The sequence below is a fragment of the Plecotus auritus genome (genome assembly GCF_963455305.1).
Source record: "Plecotus auritus genome assembly, chromosome: 3".
NCBI lineage: Eukaryota > Metazoa > Chordata > Mammalia > Chiroptera > Vespertilionidae > Plecotus > Plecotus auritus.
In genome coordinates, this window is record NC_137772.1 from 218,972,117 (window position 1) to 218,989,749 (window position 17,633).

The 17,633-nt window shown below is 42.4% G+C and overlaps 2 protein-coding genes across 25 annotated transcripts in view; one reads left to right on the plus strand and one right to left on the minus strand.

The window, feature by feature from the left end:
- The window catches only part of RBFOX2 (RNA binding fox-1 homolog 2), a 258,497-nt gene that overhangs the window by 209,797 nt on the left and 31,067 nt on the right, over positions 1–17,633 (minus strand). The window lies entirely within an intron of this gene.
- Positions 1,198–1,368, plus strand: LOC308244580 (small ribosomal subunit protein uS14-like; the record flags this gene model as incomplete). The annotated part of the gene is made up of 1 exon (XM_080660719.1): positions 1,198–1,368. One exon carries the CDS (start codon positions 1,198–1,200, stop codon positions 1,366–1,368), a length of 171 nt encoding a protein of 56 aa, XP_080516845.1.

Genomic DNA, 17,633 nt, shown 5'->3' on the forward strand with positions numbered 1-17,633 from the left:
GAATGACAGTACAAAGACCCAGATGAACCTAGGACTGCAGAGTTTCTGAAATCATCAGTTAGCTCAAGAAGACTGAGATTTGAATACCAAGCATACCCTCAGTTTAACAGGTAGCTGTTTAAAATCAAGTTTATACATAAAATATATCCCTAGTAGTCTGGAAGGCCCATAAACGACTCGTTGTCCCTGCAATTGAGCCTCACCACGAAATCCTCTTGTAACCTTAGTAGATATGGTGCAGTAGTTGAGAAGTGGGCCAAGTTTAAGCGTACATCAGAGCACAGAAGGTATGCTCCCTTGGCAACAGTACTACATGGAATCTGATTGCAAAACACCCTGCTGCCTCTACTGGGTTTAAAGTCACTGTCAAACTTGCCCTTAGACACAAAGCCAGAAAGAGCCAGTGAGAGTCAGTTTATAATGTAAACACACCATCACCATGCAACATTCTCAACACTTTGGAAAGGGTGCCAGGATTGAAAAATCAAAAAAGTGGCTCAGTTTTCCCAGTCGGCTTCACATTTTCATGCTCCCAATACCGACTTCCAGCAAACATCTGCCAGGTTCAGGAAAAAAAGAAAAAAAAAAAGCCTTTCAGCATGTGCCTTTAATTTAGGCATTCCTCCCTCCTCTTTCTTCCCTCCCCCCTCCTCCTCCTGGCTCCCACTCCTACAAGGACTAGGGAAATATATATATTTTTGTATTCACATTCATATTTGTTTTTTAATGTTCCCTGAATACAAATGGAGAAGAGATTAGAGAGGAAAGGAGACTAAAATGGGGAGGGAAACTGGACAGTCACAGAATGAGGCCCAGAAGAACAGAGATGGCTGCTCTCGAGCTGCAGCAGTGAGGTCTGTTTCTGATTAAGTGAGTACAATGGCAGAGCTGTGCAGGAAGTGCTCAGGGGCCCTCGGGCAGCCCCATCCCAAACACTCTGAAAACCTCTGTACTGTAGCAGGCCCATCTGGAATCAGTTAGGACCAGGCTCCTAGCAGGCCTTTCCTTTAAGGGGCAAATAAAAAACCTAAAAGCACTAGGCTGAGCTTTCCGGCTTGCAGCCTTCTCAATCCCTTCCCCGTAAATCACCCTCAGAGCACATTTCTCCATCTCCTGTTCTAGGATCACCACAAACAAAAGAATCACATATTAAGAACATGAAGCAGCCTTTTGCCTCGTTGCTACAGAGTGAGCAAGATGGGTCACCAGCAACTCTACTGGAGCCATCCGAGGAAATTCGGCCAGGGTTCTCGTTCTTGCCTCGTCTACTCAAACCGCCACGGTCTGATCCGGAAGTACGGCCTCAACATGTGCCGCCAGCGGTTCCGTCAGTACGCGAAGGACATAGGTTTCATTAAGTTGGACTAAGTGAACTTCCGTGAATGGGTCATTCAAGACATCTACCTTATGACAGAATGCTCTCTCTTTGTACATAAAATAATAATTTAAAAAACCCTTCAAAAAAATTTAAAAAAAACATGAAGCATTCAGAAAGCTAGCTTCCGGGCCCAGAAACCCCTAGAAAATTACAGTATCCATGCAACTAAAATCCCTTTTACACAATTTTGGGATGTCTTAAATGTTATTTTTAGAAATTTGAAGTGGCCTACTTTGTTATTTAAGCATTTTCATTAAGCATATCCTTCATGAAACTTTTTTCACTTTGTTCTGTCTTCTAAATCATGCAAAAAGTAGAAAAAGAGGCACTTAGAATAGTTTTCCTAGTATTCAAAAGGAAAAATCTTTTTCCACTCACATTCCTCAAATTGCCAATAATTGTTTCTGCAGAAAATACATTTTTACTGATGCTTTCTATAAAAAAAAATAAAAAAATAAAAAAACACAAAACTTCTCTGGTAGCATGGTAAATACCTAGAACTAAGAAGCTGGAAACCTGGAGAACAGCCTTGATGGTCCTTAATTAGCCATGTGGCTAGGAATAAACTACTTCATCTTTCTGAGTCTGGTTTGGGGTTTTTTTATGCATAGAATGTGGGGATGAGATAGCTTCTCTAAGATTATTTCCAGCACCACTACCCCTTCAACTTCTACACACCTAAAGAGTACATACACAACTAGCCTCCACCTTCACCTAAGAATCACCATTTTAAGGCCATTTTCTTATTGCCCGCAAAGACGGTACAGAAAGGAGTTAGGTATATGGGGGAAAGAATGGGCAGAGCCTGGCAGCTAGTATGACTCTGCTATAAGCCATGTTCCCTGTCTTCACGCTGCTTAGGGATATTATAACCAAGGCAGTGGTAAAATGTTCAAGGACAAGTGCCAGGCTAGTCATCTGGGCCCTGTCACGTGATCACAGAAGCACAGCACAAAGACCTAGAGAATTAAATTCACAGATAAACTACTGAAATATAACTCTGTTCTTTGTGCTCAGTTTAGAAGCTTCTAACTTAATTGATCTCAATAAATTCTGATTGAATCTACTAAGAAGGCCAGAATCTCTGAAGAATACAAAAAAAGAATCAGAAACTGCCCTCTCCTCAATAAGTTTATAATCTACAGGAGAGACACAGAGATGTTCAAGTGCAATTTTAGTTCAAGACTTGATAACAATGAGGTAATTATAAAGTACTGTGAAAGTCCCCTGACTGCTGCTTCCTCCAAAGCCTTCCTAGAGGGCCTATTCCTTTTTAGAGCTCTTTCTCGTATCTTCTTTCTTTGGCCAAACTGTTAGGGTTCAATAAGTCTGAAAATTATGTTTCACCATAAAATTTAAAGGCTGGCATTGTAAACTCTTAAAACTAATCACATGGTACAATAAATGTTAAATAAGCAGTTTATAACCATAGAGAGAGGTGCAGACCAGCCGTGGGCAAACTACGGCCCGCGGGCCGGATACGGCCCGTTCGGCTGTTCTATCCGGCCCGCGGAGCCAAAAGAGCGAGGGTTCTCTTGCTCTCCCCTCCACTCCTTTACTTTGAATTTATATTAGTTCACACAAACACTCCATCCATGCTTTTGTTCCGGCCCTCCAGTCCAGTTTAAGAACCCATTGTGGCCCTCGAGTCAAAAAGTTTGCCCACCCCTGGTGCAGACCTACATAAACATCCCCCAATCCACAGCTGTCCTGGTGCAGGAGCACTTGAACACTATAACAGTTACGCCTGATGCAAGCAGGAACCAACTCTTGACCCTGAGGGCCAGCCGGTGTGGCTCAGTGGTTGAGCATCAATCCATGAAGGAGGAGGTCAGGGTTCAATACCTAGTCACAGCACATGCCCAGTTGCAAGCCTGATCCTCAGTAGGGAGTGTGCAGGCAGCAGAGGATCAATGATTCTCTCTCATCATTGATGTTTCTCTCTCTCGCTCTCCTTTCCTCTCTCTGAAATCCATAAAAATTTATTACCAAAAAAAAAAAAGAATCAATTGGGGCCCAGGTAGCTCAGTTGGTTAGGGCATCATCCTGATATGCCAAAGTTGTGGATCCGATCCCCAGTCAAGGCACATAAGAGAATCAACCAATGAATGCATAAATAAGTGAAACAACAAAATTCAACGTTTCACTCTCTCTAAAAATCAAAATGCTCAAACAAGGGTCTAGTTCTTTAAAGGCCTGTTTTGTCATTTTGCCATTTCATATCTGAGAGTAGAGAAAAAAATAATCCTATAAAACTGACACGTCTTTCCTCAATCTCCAATCCTAGGTAACCTGAAGGCTGAGTGGGCTCCTTTTCCCGGGCCACTGCACAGGGATTCCATTCTGGGTAAGCTCCCTAAAAACATCTTCCCTTCAGTGAGTTAAACCCTCTCCCCCCGCCCCTCCCCTGCCCCGCCCAAACCGCCAGCAAGACTTCAAACTGTGAGAGAGAAGTAACTATCTATGACATAGGGCTCCAGAAACAGCAGGGTCACATTTCCCCTGGAATGGTGGAAAGCTGAACTGTAGGAGGCGCACCGAGGGATCTGGCCCACTCCCTAAACATGAACACATTTCAGATTAGGTACGTTGAACTTGGCAGCTCAGCTGACTCCCAAACCACTCTGAACAAAACTGGATTGGTCAGGAATCATCGTGGCAAACAACAGCACAAGGGCCAATCAAAACTTTTGGCCCTGCCAAAGAACTGCAGCCTTTTCCTTAAAGGGAAAAACACTTCAAGGTGAATGTTTTTGTGTGTAGTTGTAAGGAGAGGAATTTACAGACTTTCTAAAATCCAACCTGCAGGTAACTTTGCTTCCATATATTTCTTTTTTTATATTTGTCTCCTCTGTAACAAGACAGCATTGCTACAGAGTGCAAAAAAAGGTTAGCAATCCACAGAAAGGCCATCACAATCCGAACTCTACATTTGACCAAAGGAGGTACGGTGTCCCTCCCTCTTCATCTTAGGAGAGAGCTGGGACTCACCCTGACTGCTACCACTTGAGGGCAGTTTAGAGACTTCTCCCAAAGAGTGTTCCCCTCCTCACCTCTCCCCAACAGCCTCTTCGGCTTTCTCTGACTCGGTCCCCCTGCCATTCAGAACTCAGAGGCATCTGGAGGGCTGGAGTGAACTGCATATTGATGCAAGTAGCTCCACAGCAGAGAGGCAGCAGGTACAGCACAGGGCTTCTCACACTAACTATAGCAACCCTTTCCTTTTTAAATTTCCAGTTCATCATAGAATGATGCTTTTATAAAATACAGTATAATAAATTTCTGAAAAAAATAAAAAATGTTTAAAAGACATACATAATATAAACTTTTTATTATTAGAGTCAACACTCATAAAATTACTCTATCATATATATATATACATATACATATACATATACATATACATATACATATATATAAAAGCCTAAGCAACCGTCCGACCATTCGACCAGTAGCTATAATGCACACTGACCACCAAGGGGCAAACGCTCAACGCACAGGCATGGAAACATGGAACAGAATGATGAATCTCAGAGGGAAGGGCGGGGGGGTGGGGGGGAAAGCGAGAAGAGATTAACCAAAAATCTTATATGCATACTAGAGGCCCGGTGCTATGCACCGGTGGGGTCCCTCTGCCTGGCCTGTGGAGATCGGGTCGAAACCCACTCTCCGACATCCCCTGAGGGGTCCAAGATTGTGAGAGGGCACTGGGCCTCTAGTATTGTTATAAAAGTCTCTAAGTGTTCACAATCCATTTCTATACCTATCTTATAGTGAACCAATACCAGCCTACTAATGACAGACACTATGATTATCATCAGTATAGTGAAAGAGAACTTTGACACCACACAGTCCTAGGGACGAATCCCAGCTGAATCACTTACTATTTATAATGACACCATTGTAATTAACTAGTTATTAATAATAGGAAAGGAGCAAAGGGAAGGCCAGACATTATAGGCATGTTCCTTACAAAACATTAGGAGGAGGGGACTAGACAAAGGGAGATAGACGAATGCCCAGTAAAGTTGGGATGACATAGGGAAGGTACTTTCCTGTCAATCACACCTGGGGACAGAGATGGTTGGCCAGAATGGGTGTGGCCACTGCAAGGGCTAGAAGATTTGGGATACATAACCCCTAAGCAAAGGAGTTCGCTCTTGTGCTCTCTTGGGACTCATGTGACTCTGGGCTTGTGGGGCTCTTTTGCTCCTGCTTCCCTGCATTTGCCCACGTGGCCCATGGCCATGTGGACTCCATATACAACCGACTAATGGACTGTAACTAGCCTGATGCTGAACACGGAAAGGAAAACTCTGGATACTGGCTTTGCTTCTAGCTTTACTGAAACCACAGCCACACTTCTATGACTAGACTAAGGGAAATGGAACTTTGGAAACCCAGAGATATAATTCCCCAGAAAAAAAGCTTTCTACTATATCTCATCCTCCTGTGGGGGCCTCTAGAAATGCTTATTCCAGTGGCACCCCAAGAACCCCACTTCCACTAGCAATGGGGTAAGACAAGGCATATTTTTCTCCAAAATCAATATTACTTTGGCCATATCATTTATTTTTTATTTTTATTGAATTTATTGGTGGCCGTATCATTCCATTTTTCTGAATCTCAATTTCTGCATTTATGAAATAGAAACATACTATCATCAAATACTGTTCAGGTTTATGGAAGAATTATAAAACAATAACAAGGAGTCTAGCACAGTGCCTGAATGAGACTAGGAATCCAATAAAATAATAACTATTACTATCAGGTTTTTCCACATATTTCCTTTCATCATTCTCTTTTAATCAAAGGCAATTCCAATTCCAGTAAATCCTAACCTTAAGAGTTAGTATTTTCAAAGCTAATGATAATTAGCAAAAGCCAGATCTATGAACTCACTGCCTTTAGTATCCTTTCCTTTTTTGAATCAGGAAGAACCAAACCTTCCTCTTGTGCCATAATGCATTCCCTTTTATTTCTAGTGTTTTCTGTTTAACCCAATATATATTCCAATTCGGTTTAGTCAAACTCTTACCGGTTCAATCACCAATTCTGCTGTCAGTCCAGCTTTGTTGTTTTGTTTTACTAAATACTGGATACAATAATATTTATAAATTATGTAAAGATATAAAGAATAACAAAAACATGTATCACCCCCGCTTAGAATTCTCCTTTTCTCCCGTCCTCTCCCCTCCCCCTCATACACTGCTAAGGCCCTTCTTCACAAGTGTTCTAAAAGATCTTAACTTAATCCCCAGCTCTGCCACTTTGTGACCCATATAATCTCTCTTACATACCCAATGAAGCTCCCTGTTTGATTTCATCTAGGCTCAACACTTTCAACACACTCCATGTTACACTCACACTCACACACACACACACACACACACACACACACACAAATTCCTCTCATGCTCCTTACCTTTCGATTTTATAGTTCTAGCATCCATTCTCCCACCCCAGAATTGGCTATATTGAATTCTCCTACCAAAGACTGGCTACCACCATCACTCCTCTTATTTTTCCCTCAGTCCTTCCTTCCTTTTCTCAACAAGTACCCTTCCGTAGTGGGAAAGAGGCAATTCCACCTGATCCTCCAAGATCATCACTTCCCCTCAAGGCTACATTCATCCTCTTACAAATATTTCTCTTGAGTATTCACAGCATAAAGACTATATAGAAAGCCCCAAAGAATCCAACCCAACATTTTTGTATACTACAAGAGCTATTTTATAATTTAAAATAAAAGAATGGGAGAAAATATCTGCAAGCACATTTCTGATAATGGACTGGCAGCAAGAATATATACACAACTCTCAAAACTCATTAAGAAAACAAGCAACCCAATTTTTAAAAAGAGGAAAAGATTTAATAGACTCACCATCAAAGAGAAATGGATGGCAAATATGCAAATAAAAGCAGCTCAACATCATTAGGATTTAGGAAAATACCAATGACAACCACAAAGAGAAACCACCACATACCTATCGCAATGACTCAATTTAAAAAAAGAAAAACAAAAACTGACAATACCAGATAGTGAAAGGATGTAGCACTGTAACTCTCTCATTCCCATTCATTGCTAATGGGAACGCAAAAATGGTAGGCCATTTTGGAAAACAGTTTGGCAGTTTCTTATAAAGTTAAATATATGCTTAAGAGATGATCCAGCAATCCCATCTCCAGGTATTTACCCAAGAGAAATGAAGACACATGACTACACAAAACCCAAAGACAAAAATTTACTGTCATCTTATTTATCAAAAGCTGGAAACAACCCAAGTGTCCATCAACTGGTGAATGGAAAATTAAATTGTGGTACAGGAAAAACTAAATAACTACTCCACAATGAAAAGAACTAATTATCTATATATATACAAGGCTAAGTGACCGTCCAACTGTCTGTCCAACCGACCAGCTGGTACATATGACGTGCACTGGCAATTTAAAAATAAATGTTGATTCACATATGCACAATACATATAAAGCTCTCACTGGCACCAATCGCACACAATGCCAGAATGTATCTGAAGACCAACTATTGGCACAACGTACCTCTGAAGCTGAAAGTGACATCGTCGACAGAATATTGTTTATTTATTAATCAATTTATATATTATTTTCATATACATTTTACTAATTTTCTTTTATCTCTGACACTTGTATTATAAAAAAATGGTGAATAGCGATATTAAAATATTTTGTATTTTAATTTTAAACTATTATATTATATATACTATTTCGACATGTAATTTTTTGCAGTAATGTAATTATTGCACAAATCTTTCTTCTAATTAATTTCCTTTCAATGTGCACAAATCCATGCACCGGGCCACTAGTCTACACTAATAAAAAAGAAAGATGCAAATTGACCGTACCTTCGCGACACCCACCAGCCAACCAGGAGTATGCAAATTAACCCAATGAAGACGGCAGTTAATTTGCACACACAGGTGCCGAGTGGCTGGGGTGGACGCTTGTGTTGTCACCATGGCGACGATGCAAGCGTTCCACACCGCCCCAGCCGCTCCGGGCCTCTGGGCAGCGTGGGAAGACGGAAAGGCGGCTCTAGCCAGAGCAAAGGCGGTGCCGGCAGCCAGGGGAAGGAAGGCCCATTCTTGCACAAATCTTCATGCATCGGGCCTCTAGTTAATACATAAAATAGCATGGATGAGTCTCAAAAGAACACAAAGTGACAGAAGCCAGACTAAAAAAGCTACATAGTGTATGATTCTATTTATATGACATTTTAGGAAAGGCAAAACCCCAGGAACAGAAATCAGATCAGTGATAGCCAGCGGCTAGAAATTGACAAAAGGACAGACTAGGAAAAAAATTCCCAAGGTAACTTTCTGTGGTAATAAAAGTATTCTATATCTTCATTGTGGTAGTGGTTACATGTCTGTTACATTTGTCAAAATTGATAAAAATGTATACCTTTAAAAGGATAAATGTTACTGCATGTAAATTATACCTCAATAAACAAAAAAAAATATGTAACCTCCCTCAAAAAACATTAATAGCCTCCTTCTCCTTCCATCATAGAGGAGGGTCAGCACAATATCAAAGAATACAGGGTTGGGAGTTGAGGAATTGTAAGGAGGCACAGGCCAACAGGCCCAGAGGCCAAGCAGAGGTGGGGGTAGAGGGGGATTTGAGGCTATGAGGAAGGCTGGGGAACTGTGGGGATGTTGAAAGACCCTATGGATGAATGGGCCAGAGGGCCCCATTGGCTGATTCCAGGCCATGATGAGTGGGGTACAGAAGTAGAGGAGAGAGACAATGTGTTTGGGAAGTTGGTTATATTAAGCAAATATGTAAAATGAAATAAGTAAATATACTGAGGATAAAAGGAGCCAAGTTTCTCCCTACTTGAGAATATATTTCCAAAAATGGAAAGAGATTGGCTGGATTTAAGATGGAGTCATTGGCATGAACTCAGGTTTTATAATATAAAATATATAAGCTACACACAAATACATCTATACACATGCAAACATCATGCATATATTTGTACACACATCTATGCACATACAGAAATACAGAAAGTTACAGATATACGTTTATGGTGTATGTATGTACAGAGTATATGTATGCTGTGTGTACATATATACTTGCATATATTTTCTAGCTCCGTCTCCTGACACAGCGTAGAGGCAATGACACCCAATAGCAATGTGCATACCTAGCACCCAGATTTTGGTTTCTAATTACTATCCTCCATTTAAAAGAACCAGACCTCCTTGGAAATTGCTGATTCCAGGGCTACGGCAGGAAAAGAACAAGGTAAGCCTGGCTGGCGTGGCTCAGTGGTTGAGAGTGGACCTATGAACCAGGAGGTCATGTGTAACTATTTTCTCTCTTTTCCGCGTCCAGCGCAGCCAGAGAGAGGAGCTGGGGATTGAGAAATAAAAGAAAGAAAGAGACAAGACACAAAATGGAAGAAAAAAGCTGGGACTGGGTGGGATCACCGTCCTCTCTGATGGAGGGACAGGGACCCAAAGCCGATAGATACAGTGCGTTTATTTTATACCCCCAAATACCAGGAAGTTTCACCAAAAGTCAAGACAAAGGAGATTATTTGCGTTCTTGAGTAGGCCTGAGCATTCCTGGTGCTTGACTGGATTTACATATCAAAAACACACTACCCAGCCAAAACCGGTTTGGCTCAGTGGATAGAGTGTCGGCCTGCGGACTGAAAGGTCCCGGGTTCGATTCCGGTCAAGGGCATGTACCTTGGTTGCGGGCACATCCCCAGTGGGAGGTGTGCAGGAGGCAGCTGATCGATGTTTCTCTCTCATCGATGTTTCTAGCTCTCTATCTCTCTCCCTTCCTCTCTGTGAAATATCAATGAAATATATTAAAAAAAAAAAAAAAAAAAAAACCACACTACCCAACACCTGGGCAAAGGTAAGAGTCAGTGCTGATAACACATCTGCCTTTTTGGTAAATGTGTATCCAAGACACGGCTTTGCCTGTCGCTTTGGGTTCAGCTGACAATAATTAAAGAAATGCCCATGTGCCTTCCCAGGGAGCCCTCTGCAGTCATGGGTTTGAGTCCTGGTCGGGGCACATACCCAGGTTCTGGGCTCAATCCCTAGTGTGGGGTGTGCAGGAGGCAGCTGATCAATGATTCTCTTTCATCACTGATGTTTCTATCTCTCTCTCCCTCTCCCTTCCTCTCTGAAATAAATAAAAATATATTTAAAAGAACAAGGTAAGCTTGGAAAATCTGTGCCAGAAAGTCAAGAAACGTTCCAGGAAAGATAGGTCAACAGTACGAAGAAGCCAGCATAAAGCAAGTCCCACCAACCAAATTGGGGATAGCTTGAGGATCAGAATAATTATAGAAATGAATTACAAACAACCGAGTAAAACAAGAATTCATGAGTCTCTGACAGAAATAAAAAAAAAAAAATGAGAAGGGAAAACTCTACCTTATAGTAGAATGGCAACTAACAAATACAGACAGACTGCTAGAAATAGAGAATGGGACAGCTATTACAGAAGTGGCTAGTTCAGGAAGAATCTGTCAATGGATGTCAGATAGAGGAACAGGCTAGTAGTATCATCTCAGAATCTCTTTCCACAAGATAATAATAATTATAAAAGGGAAATGGTGAATTTAATGTGGAGAAACCTGGCAAACACCAAATAAAGCAAGTGATAAAGGTTAATATCACGGATAGTGGGGCAGACAGACATCACTTGCCTTCGTGTCTAATACATATTGAGAAGAGAACAGCAACATCTCTGTGATACTCCTGTCAAGAGTGATATGGCTGTTGTCATGAAGAAACAGACAGACACAGGCCTCACTCAGCACTTCAAAAATGTCAAGGACAAAAAAGAAAGGCAAAGACTGATGAACTGTTCCAGACTGACGGAGTCTGAGGAGACATGCAACTAAACGTTAACACATATTCCTAGAAAGGCTCCTGGACCTAAAAAAGGGAAAAAGAGACATTACAGGAACAACTGGCAAAATGTTAATGGAGTCTGTGGATGGGGGGTAATGTACCAACATTGATTTCCTGACTTGGAGAGTTGTATACTGGTTATATAGGAAAGTTCTATTTGGGGGAATACACACCAGAATGTTTGCTCTCAAAGAAGTTCAGAAAAGAAATAATCATAAAGAGTATGTATGTGTGCGTATACACATACACATACACATACACACACACACAGAGTGGGCATGGAGAAAATGCAATAAAATATTAACAACCAGAGAATTTGGGTGAAGAGAAGATAGGAATTTTAAGGGTTTTTTGTTTGTTTTTAGTTGTTCTGCCAACTTTAATTGTGAAATTATTTCAAAATAAATTATTGGGGGGGAAAATAACAGCTATCTACTGCCAGAAATTATGCAGGGCACATATCTTTTATCCTCACAACAAAAGCTTGCCTTAAAGCTCAAAAGATTAGGCACTAGCCAGTGTTGCTCAGTTGGTTGAGCATTGTCCCGTGTACCATGAGGTCGCTGGTTCAACTCCCAGGCAGGGCACATGCCTGGGTTGCCAGCTCGATCCCTGGTAGGGAGTGTGGAGGAGGCAGCCTATCGATGTTTCGCTCTCTCTCTTTCTCCCTCTCTCTCCCTCTCTCCCTTTCTCTTTCTCTAAAATCAATAAAAACACATTAAAATAAAACACAAACTCAGAAGGTTAAACCCTGGCCAAGCTAAAGGTCCTCAGCTACCAAGTGCAGAACCCATCGAAATTGTTAAACTCTGTAACGTTCAATCTTCTACCACACCTTGCTGTCTCACTCAACTAGATAATCAACACTTACTAAAGGACATGCCAACATCTGTACTGATCACTGAGGTACATGTAAAATGAATCAGAATGTCCCTGCCCTCAAAAAATTCAGTCTAACAGAGATAGATTTGTAAACTGTAAAAAGTTATAGGTGCTATGGTTTGCCTTTATTTCACAGGGAATTTGGCCCTCACTCTACACTAAGTCAGTATAATCCATTAGAAGGTAGAAGATCATGTTCTGCAATGTATAGGACAAACAGACCAATGGCTACAATGGAACATACTTATTTAGGTCATGTAAGTGAAAAGTCCCCATCTCTCTCACACACACCCTCCAAGGTTTGAACAGCCCTTAAGAAAACAAGAGGTGCCCTAGCTGGTTTGGTTCGGTGGATAGAGCATCGGCCTGTGGACTGAAGGTCCCAGGTCCGATTCCAGTCAAGGGCACATGCTCGGGTTGCAGGTTCAATCCCCAGTAGGGGGCGTGCAGGAGGCAGTCGATCAATGATTCTCATCATTGATGTTTCTAACTCTCCCTCTCCCTTCCTCTCTGAAATAAATTTAAAAAATTATTTTAAAAGAAAGAAAGAAAGAAAACAAGAGGCCCTGCTGGTGTAGCTCAGTGGTTGAGCATCAACCCAGGAACCAAGAGGTTATCAGGGTTCGATTCCCGGTCAGGGGTCAGGGCATATGCCCAGGTTTCAGGCTTGATCCCCTGTGGCGGTGGCGTGCAGGAGGCAGCTAATCAATGATGTTTCTCTCTCATCGTTGTTTCTATCTAGCCCTCTCCCTGCCTCTTCCTTTAAAAAAAAAAAAAATCAATAAAAACATATTTTAAAAAAGAAAACAAGAGGAGGGAGAAATATGCCAGCACATTTGAGGAGTCTCAACACTGGTCTTCTCCGGAGGTTTTCACCACACCCAGAGGTATTCTGTGTTTTGTTTAAAAGGGGCCTTTTCTAAAAAGTAGTGGATATGGAGGGATTAGACATGTTTGGCCCAATTATTAAATTTGGATTGCTGCCAGAAATCATTCCCTTGTTTTCTACTCGGAGCCAAAAAGCAACTCTTGTATATGAAGGAGAGCAAAAGGAATCTCTACCAAAGCACCAAGAATCAGGTTTACTAGGCTCCCTGCTTCAAATCTACTCCAAAGGAAGTGGGTTTTACCATAAATTATGTGCAAATTCAGTGGTTTTCTTCTGGTTATAAATCAACTAGGGATTGTCCTGAGTTTTGCCATTAGGTTGGTTCGAACCATATACCATACATCATTGAAGTGAAGGAGGAAGGTCCAGGCTACACACTTGCAATACAATAACACACATGACAGTCGCTGTCCACCAAAATAGTACAGATTAGCATGGGTAAAATAAATAAATAAAAAGAGTACTAGGGAACATCTAGTAAGGACACCTTCTAGACTGGGGTGGAACCAGGGTCAGGAAATGCTTCCTTGAAAAGGAATCACCATTTAGCTGAGATCTAAAGAACAAGAGAACATAAGCTTAAAAGTACCAGGTTTGTGTGATTGTGTTTTATTTGGTGGATTTTCTGAGAGGGCAGGTAAAAAGCAATACAAAAAAATATATATGCACTAAAGCAAAGGGGGTGAGAAAGAGCATGGGATTCCATTTTGCTGAGACACACATACTAAGAAAGAAGCCTGTCAAAGGCTTTTTGTAGTAGAAAAATTAACGTTTGATCGTTACAACCATTCCATGGCAGTTATTATTAACTTCGATGTACTAATGACAAAACTGAGGCTTGAGAAAAGTTAAGGCAACTGGACAAGGTCACAACAAATCCATGGCAGGTCGGCTGTAAAGCCCATCCGGTTTCTATTCTACCCACCTTAGCGTTTTACCCAGAGCACAACTAGCTCTTTGGATTCCCAGACAAATCACCTGTTTCCTTGATAATCAATCCTTGGTGTTTATTAACACCTTCAAAATCCAGCAGTCACCAAAGTTAATTTTAGTTGTATTCAGGGGCCAATCCCTCAGTAAAATCAAATATACTCATTTTTATGTTTTCACAATGTAAAAGTTAATGCCAAAACAATACAAAACATTTTCCCCTTATGCTACAGAGGCCCAAAAAACCTTAAAGCAGCAGTAAGAAGACAACCCACACAGAATTCTTTGTATACTTGGTAATACACAACACATCAGCATCTATTTTATCTGGCAGCAGGAAGAGTAAGTTAGGACCCCACAATTATCCCTGTAGAGAGGCACTCCAAAGGGCATGCAGGCATAACAGCTACCATAATGGTAACGCAAATAGCCATTGCACTTATTGCCAGTCATGCCAAGAGCTTTTAAACACCCACATCTCTAATCCCTCCTGCCCTCCGACGCAGGTGGGCCAATTTCTTTCCATTCTTTTCCAGCCCACACAATTCCAGAGGAATCGAAAATTTGCTGCCAGGAGTGGGAAGCAAAGAAAGCTGCTGTACTTTCAACACAAAAGACCAAAAAGGAAGGGTCCTAACTCCTCACCCTGTGTTCTATCCAGTCAGCCAGAGTTTCCCTATATCTTCTACTATCTAAAACACAAAAATGTAGCTCCTTTTACCTCCCCCAGCTCCCATTCCTTTACATCCACCCCGGCCCAGCTAGATCAGGTACCCTCTCCCCCATCTCCACATTTACACACCTTTCTCGTGGCACTTACCACATTATCTATCAGCTTGGTATTAATCAACCTCCCCAGCACACTAGAGCACCTGAGAACAGGGACTGTCTCGCAATCTGCCTCCCTCCACACAGCCTTAACAGCCAGCATAGTGTTGGGCATAGAGGTGCTGAATTAAGGTTCACTGGGTGAAGTGCTTAATAAAAACTGCTGGATAAAAGAGAAGTGAGCAGTGGAAAAAGGAAATGGTTGGACAGTAATTTGAGGTTTGATGGTCTAGCACAAGCATGTCAAACTCAAGGCCCACAACAAATATTTTTGTGGCCCAGCCAATATAATGGTATGTAAGAAAAATTTTAATAAAAGTTTCATAACTTGCCCTAACTGGTTTGGCTCAGTGGATAGAGCGTCAGCCTGTGGACTGAAAGGTCCCAGGTTTGATTCCAGTCAAGGGCATGTACCTTGGTTGTGGGCACATCCCCAGTAGGGGGTGTGCAAGAGGCAGCTGATCAATGTTTCTCTCTCATCGATGTTTCTAACTCTCTATCCCTCTCCCTTCCTCTGTGTAAAAATCAATAAAATATATATTTTTTTAAATTATCATAACTTAATTTTTACAATATCCTGTTATACATAATCCTATATAATAAAAAGGTAATATGCAAATTGACAATCACTCCAACACACAAGATGGCCGCCCCCATGTGGACACAAGATGGCCGCCACTAGATGGCCGGCAGGGGAGGGCAATTGTGGGCCATCAGGCCAGCAGGGGAGGGCAGTTGGGGAGGGACCAGGCCTGCAGGGGAGGCCAGTTGGGGGTGACCAGGCCTACAGGGAGGGCAGTTGGGGGGGACCAGGCCTGCAGAGGAGGACAGTTGGGGGCGACCAGGCTGGCAGGGGAGGGCAGTTAGGGGTGACCGGGCCAGCAGGGGAGGGCAGTTGGGGGTGACCAGGCCTGTTGGGGGGGGACCAGGCCTGCAGAGGAGGACAGTTGGGGGCGACTAGGCTGGCAGGGGAGGGCAGTTAGGGGTGAATAGGCCAGCAGGGGAGGGCAGTTGGGGGTGAATAGGCCAGCAGGGGAGGGCAGTTGTGGGGTGACCAGGCCAGCTGGGGAGGGCAGTTAGGGGCAATTGGGCCGGCAGGGGAGCAGTTAGGCGTCGATCAGGCTGGCCGGGGAGTGGTTAGGGGGTGGTCAGGCTGGCAGGCAGAAGTCGTTAGGGGCAATCAGGCAGGCAGGCAGGCGCGCAGTTGGGAGCCAGCAGTCCTGGATTGTGAGAGGGATGTCCGACTGCCCATTTAGGCCCGATCAAGGGCATGTACCTTGGTTGCGGGCACACCCCCAGTAGGAGGCATGCAGGAGGCAGCTGATCGATGTTTCTCTCCCATGAGATGTTTCTAACTCTCTATCCCTCTCCCTTCCTCTCTCATCATTGATGTCTCTATCTCTTTCTCCCTCTTCCTTCTTCTCTGAAATCAATAAAAATATTTTAAAAACCACCTAACAATAATTATTAGTGTTATGCCCCCAAAAGCAAAACACTCAACAATAGAATAGTCTACAAAAACTATTACAGCCTTACCACCCATCTCCAGGTCCCAGCACAAACAGCTTTTCAGGGCTCCTTTTTGGGGGAGAAGCTTTTTTGCCCACCACTTCCCCTTCTGCTCTGCATTCTCCCCTCCCCCTTCAACCTGCTAAAGAAAACAATGAATGTATTGCAATATCCAAGAATTCTGAGAAAGACACATATCCCCAGTTCTCCCAAGTTTATCTTGAGAGCTGCTGGCAAGATAAGCAATTTGTTCCCAGTTATAGCAGACTTCATCAGGATAATAAATGGAGTCAACAGCTCCTCAACATGGTGCTGGGAACACGGCAAGATCTCAAAAACAAACTTTGGTAGCACCATTTCCCAATCTGCCTGCAACTATTTGACTGTGAGGCTTTTACAGACTCTTCTTTTGCTCTAATCCATCCGCTACTTCCTCCCAGTCTCTCTCCTGTAAAATAAGTAGAGTGGATTAGAATGGGATTGCAATGTCACCAGAGGTAACATCAAAAATCAAGTGCGCAGGTAGAGACTGTAATACTGGAGCAAACAGGCCACTCCTAAAGGAAACAGCCACTCTTCAGCTCCCACAGAGTGCACCATGCAGGAATGCAAGCCCAGTGTTTCCGAGAGAAACTAAAACCCTGGATTTCATGTGAGTTCTCCCAGTGTTTAATGTTAAATCCAAATGTCTTTAAAATATTGTGTTAGCTAAACAAAACCCCTGTGTAAGGGCCAGACCATAGGCCTACAGTTTGCAACCTCTGGACTGGATCACCTCAAGTCCTTCCGAGTTCTAACAGTCCAGGGCCCTAAAATGAAATCTTCTTAAAAACAATGAAGAAGTCACAACAGGATTAGAGAACAAAAAGAGAAAAGAACAGTCTCCTTCTCCAGCATTCCAATCAGACCGCAGAAGAGTCTTCTTCATAACTCATCAGGTAGTAAAATCTGGTTACCTGGAAAGAAAATTATGTTTCCTGGACAATCAAAAGATCAATTCAACCTCTCCTTTAGATTATAAAAGCAGCAAGTCCACTGGATTTTTTTGTGCTTTGAAGCTGAACTATTGTGCTTTAGCCAACGTGTGCTTAATAAATATTCTTAGGCGATCAGGAAATGTTTAAACAGAGGTACAACTCATGGACACACAAAGACATACATACGTACGCCACTAAGCAAGGAAATCAATTATGCTAAAGACTGGCAAGATGCCCCAAAGACATGACAGAAATTTGATATGAACAGCAGGATAAGGAAGAAGAATGAATAATTCAGACTCCCTGATTCACTTAAC